At 62.1% G+C, this 14150-nt stretch overlaps 1 protein-coding gene across 1 annotated transcript; it reads right to left on the bottom strand.

The window, feature by feature from the left end:
• Positions 1-6: 6 nt before the first annotated feature.
• Positions 7-11220, bottom strand: SDC3 (syndecan 3). Its single transcript, XM_049617640.1, has 4 exons — positions 9176-11220; positions 6559-7172; positions 4429-4720; positions 7-4037 (listed from the first exon to the last, which is right to left on the bottom strand). Exons 1-4 carry the CDS (start codon positions 9393-9395, stop codon positions 3871-3873), a joined length of 1293 nt encoding a protein of 430 aa, XP_049473597.1. The 5' UTR covers positions 9396-11220; the 3' UTR covers positions 7-3870.
• Positions 11221-14150: the final 2930 nt, after the last annotated feature.

Below are 14150 nucleotides of genomic sequence, written 5' to 3'. Positions count from 1 at the left end.
GGGGGGGGGGGGGGGGGGGGGGCAGGCACCTGGGTCTCTTTTTCCAGTCTTTTCCCTCCGCTTTTCCTTATTTAGAGATTTGGCCGTGAACTCAGGACAGGTATGGTTAATAAACAGGTTATGGGGGTGGGGGGGGGAGAGAAAGGGCAGGGAAGGCTTGGGGGAGGGAAGGACAAACTCCCACCCACCCCAGGCCGGGTACGAGAAGGGTTCTGTACAGGAGAAAGGACGCACGGGAGGGACACTGTCTTCAGGGGGCTCTCTGGAGCCACACTGCCTACGAAAAGTATTTACAAGTATTTGCCACGCTGTGCACTAAGCTGCCGGGTGGGCACCGGGGGGGGGGGGGATGCTGGACCCATCAGCCCTTAGATGGCAACTCCAGGACCCAGTCTTGGCATCTCCGTAAATCTGTACAGTTCGTGGGCTTCTATTTACAGGCAGGAGGCCTGAGGAAGCAAGTCCAGGGTGGTGGCTGTCAGGAGAAATCCGGGAGAGCCCAGGAGGTGGTGGCCACTCCCGCCCCACCAGAGAGGCCAAGATAGGTTTGCTTCCTGTGCCCGGGGCCCCAGCCTGGAGGCCTGGACAGATGGCTTTGCCAGCCCCGGCGGGGATCTGGCCTGAGCACCCCAAGCCACGGACCGCAGACCTGCCTCACCCAGCCCTGGTTGCCACCCAGCCCCCTCCAGGGCTGAAGGGGACGCACCTTTCAGGAGAGGTACGCCCCTGTGGCCCCTTAGGGAGACAGAACCTGGGTTCTAAAAGTCACAGCTGGATCGAGGGCCCGAACCCCACCTCCTGAGGCCCCAGCCACCCTCCCTGGCAGCTGAGGCCCCAGGGAGGTTCTCCCGCCACACAAGCCCCCTCCCCTTTGGAATCTGCCCGGCTTCTAGGAAATGCCAGGGCCTTGCAGGACACCCTCCCTAAGCACACTGGTGTGTCTGGGGACCCATCTGCCCAGGCCCTGCTTGCATCACACCTCGTGCCCAGGCAGAGTGAGAGCCCCGCACCCACATTGCACCGAGGAGCCCCAGCTCATCCTTTTAACCGACCTCTCTCCTGGACTGCCCTGCCCCAGCCGGGCTGGCCGGAATGAACTTGGGCCAGTCAGACTGTGTTGTTCCACGAGGATAAAGCCTGGGCCTTGGGCTCAGGTCCAGGGCTCCATGAACGAGGCCCTTGGGCCCTTCTCTCAAACGCTAAGGACAGAGAGAAGAGGCCCGTGTGCCAGGAGGCAAAGCCCCAAGTCCCAAGTTAGAAGCCAGCCCTACGTGGGGAGTCAGGCCTGCTGGGACCAGACTGGACCCCTGCGGGGGGGCCACTCCAAGCCCACTCCAGCCAGACCAAGCCCAGCTCCTCCGTCCTTGCCAGGCCCCGCCCCACCATGGGCTACATGTGGCCCATGCAGGGGTCTCCTACCCCAGGCCCACCATCCCTGGGCTCACGTCCCCTCTCCTCCATGCTCCCTGGCTTCTCAGCCTTGGCCTGCCCAGGCCTTGTCACCAGAGCTGCTGGCCCCCCACAGCAGCCCACCAGGGAGCTGCTGGGACATCAGTCCCTCCTCCCCTCGCCCTTCCACACTCCAGGGATGACTGAGGCCAGGTCGCCTCACCTTCAACAAATCATGGGCCCAGGGTGCCTCCCCTCACTCCTGCCCATCGCAAAGTTTGGGACCGGCTGGGCTCCTCACAGGCCTCCAGGCCCTGCCCGGGGGGACACTGAGTCCGAAAGACAAAGCCCCAGCCCAGAAGCAGGATGGTGGAAAAGACAGGGTGTGGGAGTTCCCTGGACCCTTGCTCTCAATGCCTCGGGCACCCCCCACCCCCTTCACCCTGCAGAAATCTGCTGCCAGGGAGTCTAGAAAAGGGAACAAAAATAAAAGCTGGGTTCCTGACTTTAATCTGGGCTGAAGGTTGTGGGGGGGGTGAGCACCAGCCAACCCCAACTCAGACCACATCCTGTGTCCTCAGGAGCCCCCACCAAGCACACCCTCCTCCCCCAAGGAGATTTGTGACCCCACATTTAAAATATCTACAGAAGCGGCCCCCTCGCAAGGGTAACACAGAAGGGGGAGGTGGGCCGGGGCCTGGGACACGCCCCCCCCCCCCCCCCAGCCCCACCTGCTCTCAGCTCCCGGCCTGGGGCAGTGTGTCTGGCTGGGCTGCTTCAAGAACCATCAGCTTGTCTGGCCAGCGAGCGGGCAGGTGTCCACGGGGAGGGCCCCAGGGCGGGACCGAGGTGGGCCTGGTGAGGCCGCGGGGAGGGTGCAGGAGGCCCAGGCGACAGGGCCCACCCTCGCAGGCACTTTGGAGACTTGTGTCCTGGGAGGCAGAGTCAGCCCCTAGCTCAGAGCAGGAGAGGGTACAGGGAGACCGGGAGCCAGGCCGCACACCCCTCCCCGGCCAGGCCTTGTGGTCCTGGGTGACCCAAACCCCCTCCACATTTCCAGGAACCAGCCTGCCTTCCTCAGCAAGGCTCCTAGCTAGCGGGGGACTGGCCCCGAACTCACCCCTCGGCGAGCTACAGAGGGGAGGGGAGGGGAGCAGGCCCCACCGATGTGCAATGCCCTGGGGGGGGGGTTGTGGCAGCATCCCCCCCCACTTTATTTCAGGAGAGGCAAGCAAGGCCCGCCGGTTCCCCTGCAGCACAAGCGCGGGGCTGTGCAGGGGGGAGACTGTACCTCCACATGGGATCGTATCTGACATGCTGGGGTCGGCGGCCGCGTGGTTGGTGCTGGCGTCGTGGTGAGGGACTGAGTGTGGCAGGGCAACTCTGGGGACCCAATATGGGCTGACTGTTCCAGCCTGACTCCACCCTCTCCGGTGAGCCCGGGAGCTGGGGACAGCCTGCCTGGTGCCACAGTGTGCATGGGGGGAGGGGGACAGAGGAAGGGGCAGGCCACACTGTCACCACCATCAGGGGACGACGACTAGTGCCTTGCATTGTTGTGAGCATTGGGGGGCGGGGGGGGCCGCGGGGTGAGAAACACGCGAGAATAAGCATCTTTGGAAGCATGTGTGTCTGTGACAGGTCTGCCCCGGCTGGGTGAGCGGGACCTCGAAAGGTTTTGTCGTTGCGCGTCGTCGCCTTCGTGTGTGATGTCATGCGTGACCGTGTGGGAGATGGTGTCTGTGCAGAGTCCGCCTGCAAGAGGGAGGGAGGCCCAGGCAGCCCAGCCCCTCCTCACCAGTGGCTGCCAGAGCACTCTTAGCAAGTCGATTCCTTAGGGGCACGCTGGGATGAGGTGAGGCCTGTGGTAGGTGGGCACTGGGCAGGGGCCAGGGGAGAATGGCCCTACCGCCCCAGAGAGGCCAGGGCAAAACAGGCTGGTGACGAGAGGTACCGTCTCTCCCGGGCAGAGAGGGGCCCCGGGGACGGTAGTGAGAGGCCACAGTGTCTCGATGATGTCGAGGGCTGAGCTGGCCAAACGCTCGTCCTGGAAACCAGCCTGCGTGCCTCTCCGCCTCCGAAACGAGACTTCAGCTGGCCCTGGTGGGGGGGCCAGGTTGGGGCCTGGAGCCCATCTCAAGCCCCACCCTTTCTTCTCCCAGCCAATCTGGAGCTTCCTTCCTCCTGTCCGGCCGACACGAGGTCCTGAAGCCCCAGGCTGATTGTGGGGAGGGCGGGGGGGACAAGAGATGAGCTGGTAAGGGCACAGTCTAGGGCAGATGGCAGTGCCCCCTGTCCCTCAGGTAAGATCTTCGTGAGGCTGGCTGTCTGGGCAGACCCTGGGAGGGCGGGCAGAGATGAACCGGGGCCAGACTCCCTCCCAGGCCCAGTCCCAGGCCAGGGCTGGTGGGGCCGGGCCGGGGGCTAGGCGGAGGGGTGACGCTGAGGCTACGGGAGGCACTGTGGCTCCACTAGGCTCCGCTAGGCGTAGAATTCCTCCTGCTTGTCAGGCTTCTGGTACGTGACGCTGGCCTGCTTGGGCTCCTCCAGTGTGTAGCTGCCCTCATCCTTCTTCTTCATGCGGTAGATGAGCAGCGTGACCAGGAAGGCCGCGAACAGGGCGCCCACCACCCCGCCTACAATCACAGCTGCGGAGGAAGAAGGCAGAGGTCAAGGGCTAAAGACAAGCTGGGGACAAGCTCAGAACCTGGGGAGAGGGCAGAGGGCCCCGGGCGGGGAGGGGGCTCAGAGCCTTGAATCTGAGGCGCGGGGTGGCCAATTCTCACACGGGCAGCGCTGGCTGGCATTCACAGACCTCGCCGGAAGGAGGATATGGAGGCAGGGTCAGACCCTGGGACAGGGGAAGGTCAGAGGAGGAAACAAAAGGAGGGTCTGGGGGTTGAGTCCCCAGCTTTCCCTTCCTAGGAGACTAGGCTCCTAGAAACCCCATGCCCTGACCTCTTCTCGGGTCCCTAGACATCCAAACTGAGGCCCGACCAGCTGCCTCGCTCTGGGCTCCTCCCAGGCCCCAAGCCTCACCTACGAGCACCTCCTTCCGCTCTAGGATGCTCTTCTGAGGCAGCTGAGCAGCTGAGCTGCCTGGGTCGATGGCATTGTCCAGGAGGCTGGGGCCTGGGCCAGCACCCTTGGGCAGCGTCCCAGGTGGAGGTGACGGCTCGGCTGCAGCCCCGCCCACAGCCACCACCTCATTGGCTGTGTCTGGCTGCGTGGTCTCTTCCTCTGGCAGCTCAAAGTCCCCGCTGGGCCCCCCGCTCACGGGCACCTCTGGCTCATCCCGGATCGTGGTCAGGACGGACTCCGGAGTTGGGGTCTGGAGGGAGGGAGGCATGAGCCTAGGAGCCAGGCCTCAGCCCCTCCTGCCATGGGGCACCCCCCCCCCACCTCTGCCCAAACCACCCCGCATTCCCAGTGGGTCTGACACTTACTTAACTAAGCACTCGCTATGTGCCAGGCACTGTGCTAAACACGTCATGGGCGTTTTGCCCTCACAACACCCCCGTGAAGGAGGTACTGTTACCCCTGATTTATAGGGCTGGAAATAGGTTCAGAGAAGTGACGTGACTTGCCAAGGACGTACAGCTAGTAAAGCAGTAGAAACAGAACTAAAATCCAGATCCACCCAATTCCAACGTCTCGTGTTTGTAACCACCCCACACCGCCTCCGTTCTCACCTGGCCACATCCTATCCCCACCCCATCTGTCACCTCCCCCTCTAGCCGCCTCTTGGTAATAACGATCGATCGTTGGGAGATCGCTGTCGAATTGCTGTTTGGGGACTGCCAGGTGCTGCCTGGTCCCCAGGCCACGTACCTGGGGCAGGGGTGAGGCCCTCAGCCCGGGGGTCAGTTCAAGTGTACAAATGCAGAGTGTAATGCCCCTTGGAGGCAAGCGCCCAGGAAACCAGCCCGGCGGCTCCCACCAGGGGGAAGCAGGACCAGGGCTGGGTTTGGCGCAAGGATGTAGGTGCCTCGGGGGTGAGCGGGGCGAGGTGGGCCTGGTGCCCCGCCCTCCATCCCCTGTCACTGTTTCCCCTTCCTGCTTGGCCAGCGTCTGCGAAGTGCCAGGCTGCCCCAGCTGCTCAGAGGAGCTGAAGGTGGGGTCTGCATCTGGCCGGGGCTGGGGAGTCAGAGGGGCTGAGGGGGACCTGAAGGCACCTCTCCCACCTGAGGGCCCTCCTCCCTCCGTGAGGCTGGCTGCAAAGGGCTTTTGAACCCCAATCAGTGCGACCTCCTCCCCTCTTAGCCCAGCCCACCCAGCAGGGACCAGGCTACTGCTCCCACTTCCTTGATCCCATGCACCCCCACAGTCCTGACGTCCGCATCCTCCCCCCTTCAACCCTCCACCCCTCACCCCTAACACCCCCCCCACACACACACATGCCCTGGCCTCTCTCTAGAGCCAACTGCGGGGCTCAGATGCTGACTCTGCCATCGCGGGTGAGGCCTGGTCTGCAACCAGGCACAGTGCCGCCCACAGCGTGGATGCCAGGGTGAGGGCGGGCACGGGGACGCTCAGCTCTGAGCCGGCCACCCGGGCAGCACGCCGCACACGTGAGCTGAGGGCTCTCCTCTCCCTCGGCCCCCCCCCCCCCCCCCCGCCCCCCCCCCCCCCCCCGCCCCAGTCACCCTCAGACTAACAACGACGGCGATGACGGTGACCGTGACGATACCGAAGCTTCTGGCTGGTTTACCATTGCCAGGCCCCGTTTTAGGCGCTTTGGATGATTCCCTCAACACTAGGGTCGGCGTCCTATTATTTCCTCCTTCTCACAGGTGAGGAAATGGGACGTACAGAAAGAATCGGCGACTTCCTGAGCTCACTCCAGGATGCCTGCCCCCTGGCCCTGCACAGGCCCCTTGCCCCGCCCCCCACCAACCACGCTCTACCCGATTCTTTCCCCATCCCTATCTTGTCCCAACATCCTAGGCCCCAGGGCCAGTCTCCCTTCCATCCCCATCCACCTCGACCTCTGTCCCCATCCTGTGTTTCACGCCCCCAGCCTTGGCCCTCTGGCCTCAGCCTCTCTAGCCATGTCTGGCCCATCTCCAGACCCTCCTGGTCCCCGCCCTGTCCAGCTGCAACCTCCCCTGCCCAGGCCCGACCCACCCGCCTCTGCTCTCGCTCCCTGTTCTCCCCCAAACTGCTCACCTGAGCCACTTCCGTGGGTCCAGGGGCCGTGGTCCCCAGGGGCAGGGTGCTCTTCTCAGGGCTGTCAGGCTCCTGGGTGGTAGCTGGCCTGGGAAGGGCCCTTGGCCTGGAGGTAGCTGTGCTGACCAACCTGGGTGTCGGGGCCTCTGTGTCCAAGACGGCCACCGTGGTGGGAGGCGAGGGCGCCGCTGGGGTGGTGGCCCGGGCCGTGGCCGCCGTGGTCAGCGGAAGAGGCAGAAGCCTCTGTGCACCGGTGGTCCTTATGACAGAGGTGATGGCCGTGGAAGGGGGTGCCGCGGGGATGCTGGGGGCGGCGGTGGCCACCGTGGCGGGCACCGTGGCCACGGTCAGGGCCCCCGCGGTCGTGGCAGCAGTGGTAGCCGTGGGCATGGAGACGGTGGTGGCTCTCTGGCTGGGCTCTTCCGGGACCTCTGTCACCACTGGGGGGCTGGTGGCTGGCTCTGGGGTGGGGTGCTCGGAGGGGAGCTCTTCAAACGGGGTGCCCACGGGCTGGATGTCCATGGTAGGTGGCACCGCGGGTGTGGTGGACACTGCCGTGGCCACATCTGGGCTGAACCGCATGGCCGTCTCAATGCCCGACTCCTGCTCGAAGTCTGAGGGGGTGGGGAAGAGGAGAGAGCTAGGGAGCTGGCTGATCGTGAGGGCAGGAGGGTCCCAGGTAAGCAATGGCCACCAAGATGGGGCGGATCCCAGCCCTCACTCCATGCAATTTCCCCGGGACAAGATGAGGGAAAGACGTAAGGCACAGCCTGCCCACAGGTCAACAGCTGGCTGGTGGCTGGTGCATGTTCCCTAAGCCTTCCCTGCCTAGCCAAAAATTCCTCAGGGGGTGGGGGCAGGGGAGGGGGGCACCTCTTCCAGGAAGTCTTCTCTGATTTTTCCAGACCCCCCAGCCTGGACCTAGTGGCAGCCTAAATCCAGGCAGAGGCAACAAAAGCCCTACGGGCTGCAGATCTTGCTAAAAGCTGGGCGGGGGAAGCAGGGGAGTGGCATTCTGGGAAAAGCCAGGCCTAGATAAACCCCCCGCCACGAGCATGAGGCGCTTAAGGGCTTCTCCGGAGGCACAGGCCACAGGAAGACAGCAAGGAGGAGAAGGAGCCCTTCCTACAGGGAAATGCTTGAGCAATCTGGCGGACTCTGAGCCAGGACAAGTGAAGGGGCCCGGGAGGAAATAGGGGACAGAGAGAGAGAGAGGGTGCAGCCCACTCCCTGGGCCCCTGATCAGCCAGAGGAGGGGTGGAGAGCAGCCAGAGAGGTTCAGGAGTAGAGACATGACCCAGCAGAGATGGATTTTACGAAGATTAACTTGCAAGAGGCTTCCATGGAGTAGGGCTAAAGCGGGGAGACTAGAGGTAGAGGACTGTGGGTGGCCAGGCCCAGAGCACAGAGACCTCGTACCATCCCGCCAGACCGCCTTGCCCTCTCACAGGGCCCAATCTTAGCACATACCCCTTTTGAACAAAAAAGAAAAGTCATCTTGGGGCGCCCGGGTGGCTCCGTCGGTTAAATGTCCGACTTCGGCTCAGGTCATGATCTCGAAGTTCGTGAGTTCGAGCCCCGCCAACGGGCTCTGCGCTGACAGCGTGGAGCCTGCCGGGGATTTTCTCTCACTCGCTCTCTCTCTGCCCCTACCCCCCTTGCGCTCTCTCGCTCTCTCAAAATAAATAAATGAATTAAAAAAAAAAAAAAGTAATCTCAACACCCAAAGCGGGGCTCCGACTCAAGACCCCGAGATCAAGAGTCACAGCTCTTCTGACTGAGCCAGCCGGGTGCCCCGAACACACACCCCTTTTTTCTACCATTTTTAGAACTCCTCCCCTGTTCCAGACCCTGACACCTTACGCTGAAGCCTTCCAGAGGCTCTGAGAAGAAGGCATAGCTCTTCTATCATTCCCAGGTGAGAACACAGGGACTCAGAGGGGGAGAGTGGCTGAAGGTAGCACAGGTTTTAAGCGCCGAAGCCGGGATTCAAACCAGGGGTGCGGGGGCAACCTCCCTCACCTCACACTGCTCTCCTGGCCTTTCCCAGGCCACAGAACCGGGCTGTCCCAGGCACTGATGGAGGCGTCTGCCCCTTTCCACCACTCCCTGAACTCTACCCTGGGCCACAGCTGACTGGACAGGAAGGGGGCCACCTGACCCAAGCGGAGTCAGTCAAATGGTTTCTGCTGAGGACGCGCCCCTGCAGATCCGAGAAGTGACTACACTAAGTTCCTCCAAGAGGTCAGGGCAGTACTGAAAACTGGGTTACTGAGGGGCGTCCGTGCTCCCCAGCAGAGGCGGGAGGTCTTCAGGGAGACGCAAACAGTGCAGAGAGAACCGCAGGGAGCGGCGAGTCCCGAGCTCTGAGGTCTTAAAGCCCTGGCGACAGCCCCGGGAGGACAGGCTGCCCTTCCCCGTGCTTGCGGCCCAGAAGCTTCCCTTGCCTGACCACCCCACCCCCCACCCCGGCCCCTCACCCCCACCATGGAAACCAGCCTGCATGGGCCCTTGTTCCCAGTGATCCCAGAGCCTTGGCTGGGGCACTGGAGGCAGACAGCACTGCCCAGGCACAGGGCAAGGGCGGAGGGGGGTGGGGGGGGAGGTGGGTACTTACAGCCCGAGCCGGACCCCGAGTAGAGGTCGTCCAGCTCGTCATCGGGGAAGGAGTCGTCATCCCCAGAGCCCTCCAGGTCCACGGGCCTCTCGAAGTTCTCGCTGCGCCAGCGCTGAGCCTGAGGAAGGCAGAGGCGGGCACAGAGCTCAGCACCTGCGGCCCGGACGTGCCCAGAGGGACAGCAGACACATCCGTGGGCCAAGCGACTGAGGAACAGCATCAGGCGTGGCCACCACACGGGCCAACAGGGCCAGGGCGGGCCTGAATACCACCTCCTGCCCCCCCAGAGGCTAGGACAGCAGTCCCACCTTCCTGCCCCCACTGGGGACCCAGACCACTCCCTGACGCCCTGAGCAGAACTGCTGGGCGGCAGACCGGGGGTCTAGAGTGGATGAGTCCCGCCTTCATCACTTACTAAATGTGTGACCGCTCTGTACTCATTACCCACAGTGCCTGCCTCACTGGTGCCGCGAGCACACGGCGTGCGGATGTGTGTGTGGTGCCCGGGACGCCTGGCGGGACTCTTGGCGTGGCCACGGTCATCAGCCCCGTTCTGCAGAGGAGGCAGCTGAGGCCCGCCCAGCTGCCCTAGGTCACCAGAGAGCACGTGACACGACGAGATTCAGACTCTGCTGGGGACCCAATTGAAGTCTCAAAGGCAATGCGATTAATCGGACACGGGGTTTAGGGAGATGAGGGGCTTTGGGAGGGGGATACTTTGGGTACTTTGGGGAGGGGAAGGGAGAGAAGGGAGTGTAGACTCCAGCCCTGGCCCTGGGTCCTCCCCAAACCAGGATGGTGGCCTACCTCCCCACCCCCAGAGGATCTCGATGCCCGAGTCAGCTGAGGGCCCAAAAGCCAATTCCACCTCAGGAGGGGTGCGAGGGGCTCCTTGCAGGTTCCCCAGACTCCTCCCAGTGTCAGAAGCTGGGGAGGCCCGGAGCTGGGGCCGTCCCTCCCCACTGCAACCCTGGAGGACGGCCAGCACAAGGGGCAAGCAAGGCAGGAGTCCCTCCCCCTCCAAGGGGGCAGCCGGGCCCCATCCCCTGCTACACTTCTGACCCTGGCTCCAAGCCAAGTCAAGCCACAGTCCCTGCCCCTGAGGGCTTTCCCCAGGAAAGTGAGACGGATCTGGAGGGATTAGCGCTTGGGGCTGAAACAACGGAACAAGAGAGAAAGGCATCTCCAGCAGAGGGAAGAGAAAGAAATACGCCAAGTCTACGAGGTGGGGAAGTGCAGCCCGTGTTCCCCGGGCTGGCCATGCCCGCCCTCCAGCCTCATCCGGGGTCCCTCTGCACCCCTCCAATTGCTGGATTCCAGCCACGCTGGCAGCTCTCTATTCCCGGAATGTGCCTGGTCTCTCCTGTCCACTCATGCTGTTCCCTCTGCCCAGAACACTCTTCCTTCCCATCCCCTCATGGTCCAGTGTTTGGCCAGCGAACCTCCACTCTACTTCCTTCGAGAAGCCCCACCCTATTCTGATCTTTCCGAGGATCCTATGGTTCTGAATTCACGCCTATCACCATTGTGAGCTGGGTCTGCTTGGGTGACAGCCCGCCCTACAGAACTACATCTCGATGGATGGAGGCGGGACCTTGCTCGGCACATAGTAGGTATTCAGGAAATGCCTGTTAAGAAACGGGGTTGAGCTGGGAGATGGGACTAGTGCCCGGGGCAGGGGCGGGCTGGAGCTGCAGCTGGGGAAGCCCCATCACAGGGGGCTTTCAGCGACCAACTGACAACTCCATCCTGGAAACCGGTTCCTTTCCATCCTGACCGCACGCCAGAATATCGTGAACACTGAACTCGGTGGTTCAGCAGATCTGAGGGACAGCCTGAGCATTCGCACTGTCTGACCGACATGAGAACCACGAAAGGAGTGTGGAGCAGGAAGGGGACCGGGCCAGCGCCGCGAGCCGGTCCTCAGCCCCCTGATGGGCCCCCTTCTGGGGTTTGCACACAGCTAGAGAGAGGACCCCAACCCTGGCTTCCTGCCCCAGCCTCGACCACCTGCTCTGCAGCCCTCCCCAGGCCAGCCGGGGCAAGAGGCCAGGGCAGCAAGCCAAGAGATGCCCTCCACCCCACCCCTGTTACCACACACACACACACACACACACACACACACACACACGCAAAGTAATGAATTAATCAGTATTTACTTGCTACCAATGAGTCATGGAGTGGAACAATTAGTGTAATTGCTCCCGTGACTAATTGCTGGGTCTTTCTCGCTTTCAGACATTCCAGGAGCTCAGAGCAGCTATCATCCGACTTGCCCCAGCTCCCATCTCTGCCCCCACTGCCCAAAAGAACGAACCCCCAGGACCCCCGGTGAGGGAAACAGAAGGCTCCCTGTACCACCAGCCTCTTCAAGCTGGGCCAGCCAAGCTGGAGTCCCTTGGAGACGTTCTGCCTAATTCTTAGGCAAGCAGCCAGGAGCCAGAGATGTGCAATTCCTGTTCAGGGCCACACAGCAGGACAGCGCGCTTGTGAGTGGAGCTGTCTTCACTGTCTTTCCATCCTTCCAGGAAAGGCCAGGGAGCAGCCGGGAGGAGGGGTTCTAAGAAGTCTGAGGTCCCCGGGGGGTGCCCAAACCGGAGTCAACATGGGAGCCAAAATAGGGAGTCCTCATGATTCTTGGGTGACCAATGCCATGCAATAGCCCCTAACAATCTGCTCCCGGAAGGGCCTGCCCAAATCCAAAGACTCGCCCCAAAGCCACACAGACTCTTGAAATGATACTCCCAGAGACAGAGAGAGAACATATACAGACACACCCTGATGCACACACCCTTAGGCAGCCTCAGAGAGGCATCTTGCATTGGCACGCCTTTGGGTACAAAGAGGGCCACGCATCGGGGGCAGGCACTGGGCGGGGGGGGCACACGGTGCAGCTCTGAGGCCCCGAGACAAGCATGGAGCCTCTTGTGAACCCATCAGCCTCCACTCAGGTAGCTCTCACCTAGATACTATTCATCCCTAGCTCAGTAGCCATCGACATGACAACCGTTACCATGGCGACCATCTCCTCCATGCTAAGGACCAGGAGCTCCAGCTTCCCACAGAGATGGAGGGGGGCAGGAGAGGGAAAGATAGTGGAAGAATAGAGAGGATGACAGGGAGGGGGGAGGGGGGAGGCGCAGGGCAGAGGGAAACCAGGGGTCAGAGGGGCACAGGGGGGAAGCGGAGGGGGCAGTGCAGGGAGGACGCGGTGAGCGGGCGAGTGAGAGAGAAAGCAGGAAGGCGAGAGTGGCAGGCGCGGGGAGCGAATTCTCTCACATCTTAATTTAGCCTCGCGCGCAATCAGACAGAGCTGGGGAAGGGGCCACTTCAGTGATTTTCCAAACCCGCATCCAAGGGAACATCCTTTCTGCATAGTAAGTGGCCCCCAGACGAGGTGGAAGGAGGGGTGGCCAACAGCCCAGTCACCCCTGAATTCGTCCTGGGAAGCTTAATGCGAGGGACACCTGGGGGGGGGGGGGGGGGGGGGGGGGTATGCAGGATGCCATCTTGCCCAGCCCCCTCCCCCCCCAGCCAGCTGAATGCCAGCCTGACCCCTCCCTGGGCCAGCTGGAGGGGCCGGAACTCAGTGGGTGCCCCCCCAGAAACACTGCAGGGGTGCTGGTGGCTGCAGCTCCCAGGGGACCAGGAGGAGGAGGGAGGAAAGAGATGGGGGCCGGGAGCTGGGCCTGGGAGGCAGCAGGGAAAGACTCCGAAGTCACAAAGTGCCAGGGGAGAATGGTGACAACAGCCTTCGACTCCCAAACGACCTCTCCATTTGCATAATTCCATGCATAATTAGCATACTTATCAATGCCATCCCCTGAAAGGAGAACTGAATCCGAAGGCCCCAGGACCCTGTGGCCTGCCCCTGCCCCTCACTGCGCCCCACCTCTGGGTAAACCCCCCCTCATGCTTGATAAACGCATCCACGCGCCTAACACACCCACACACTGCAGCCAGCAGGCAATCCCGCACCCTCATGCACATGCGCACACGCGCGCACACATACACACACACACACACACACACACACACACACACACACACACACCATGCAGGCTTCCTTTCTGGGTACAAACAAGCATACACAACGCTGGGGTGAGCCCTTCCCAAGGGGCTGCCACCTGGGGGAAGGGGGGGACGGACCCAAATCAGGTGGACCTCAGGTATGTCTCCTCCCCTCTGAGTGCAGGGGTGCATTCAGGGAGAAAGCCAGGGAGCCTCCCTCTGCCCCCCAGCCTCCTTCCCAGACTCGAAGTCTGGGGTCCCTCAGGCCCAGCCCCTATCACCTGCCCTCCCCCATCAAGAGCATTCCCTGAGAAACAGGAAAGCACAGAGGTGAAGCCGGAATAGATCGGCCGCTCCCCCCGCTACCCGTGGGACATCAGGCAAGCCTCTGAGTCTCTCAGCACCTCAGCCTTCTCATCTGTAAAATGGGGATGCCGCTAATAGTGCGTTGCTCCTCTAGCTGCTCTGGGAATCAAATACTATCACACAGGTAACGGGTTGAGCACAGGACCCAACATCCAGAGTTGGATAAGTGGACATAGTTGCAGCTAGTGTCCCTTATGCACTCAGCGTTCCGTGATCCTTTCCGAAGATTTTACTTCATTCAAGCCTCGCCATCCTCGTGGTGGGAAATAGAATCAGGACGGTCACACCCAGGCTGCGGATGCCCAGAGAGGTCAAGAGGCCCGGCCAAGGCCACACAGCAGGGGAGGGTGCAGAGAGAAGAAAAAGAGAGGCTGGATGAGCGGGGAGAAAGCCTAAGGTACAGAAACAGACGCAGACACACAAATTAGGTCAGCTGGCAGGGGGCCAGGAGCCCAGCACCCCTGAGCACTGCTAATCGTGCCGCAAAAGCCAAGAATAAAATCAAGTATAATTAATTCTGCCCAAGCTTCCTGCCCTGCATGAGCCAGACTCAGGCGCCCCGCTCTCGGTGACTAGAGGCGTGTGAGCAGGAGTTGGG

This window comes from Panthera uncia (assembly GCF_023721935.1).
Source record: "Panthera uncia isolate 11264 chromosome C1 unlocalized genomic scaffold, Puncia_PCG_1.0 HiC_scaffold_4, whole genome shotgun sequence".
Lineage (NCBI taxonomy): Eukaryota > Metazoa > Chordata > Mammalia > Carnivora > Felidae > Panthera > Panthera uncia.
This window is presented reverse-complemented; position numbering and strand designations above follow the sequence as displayed.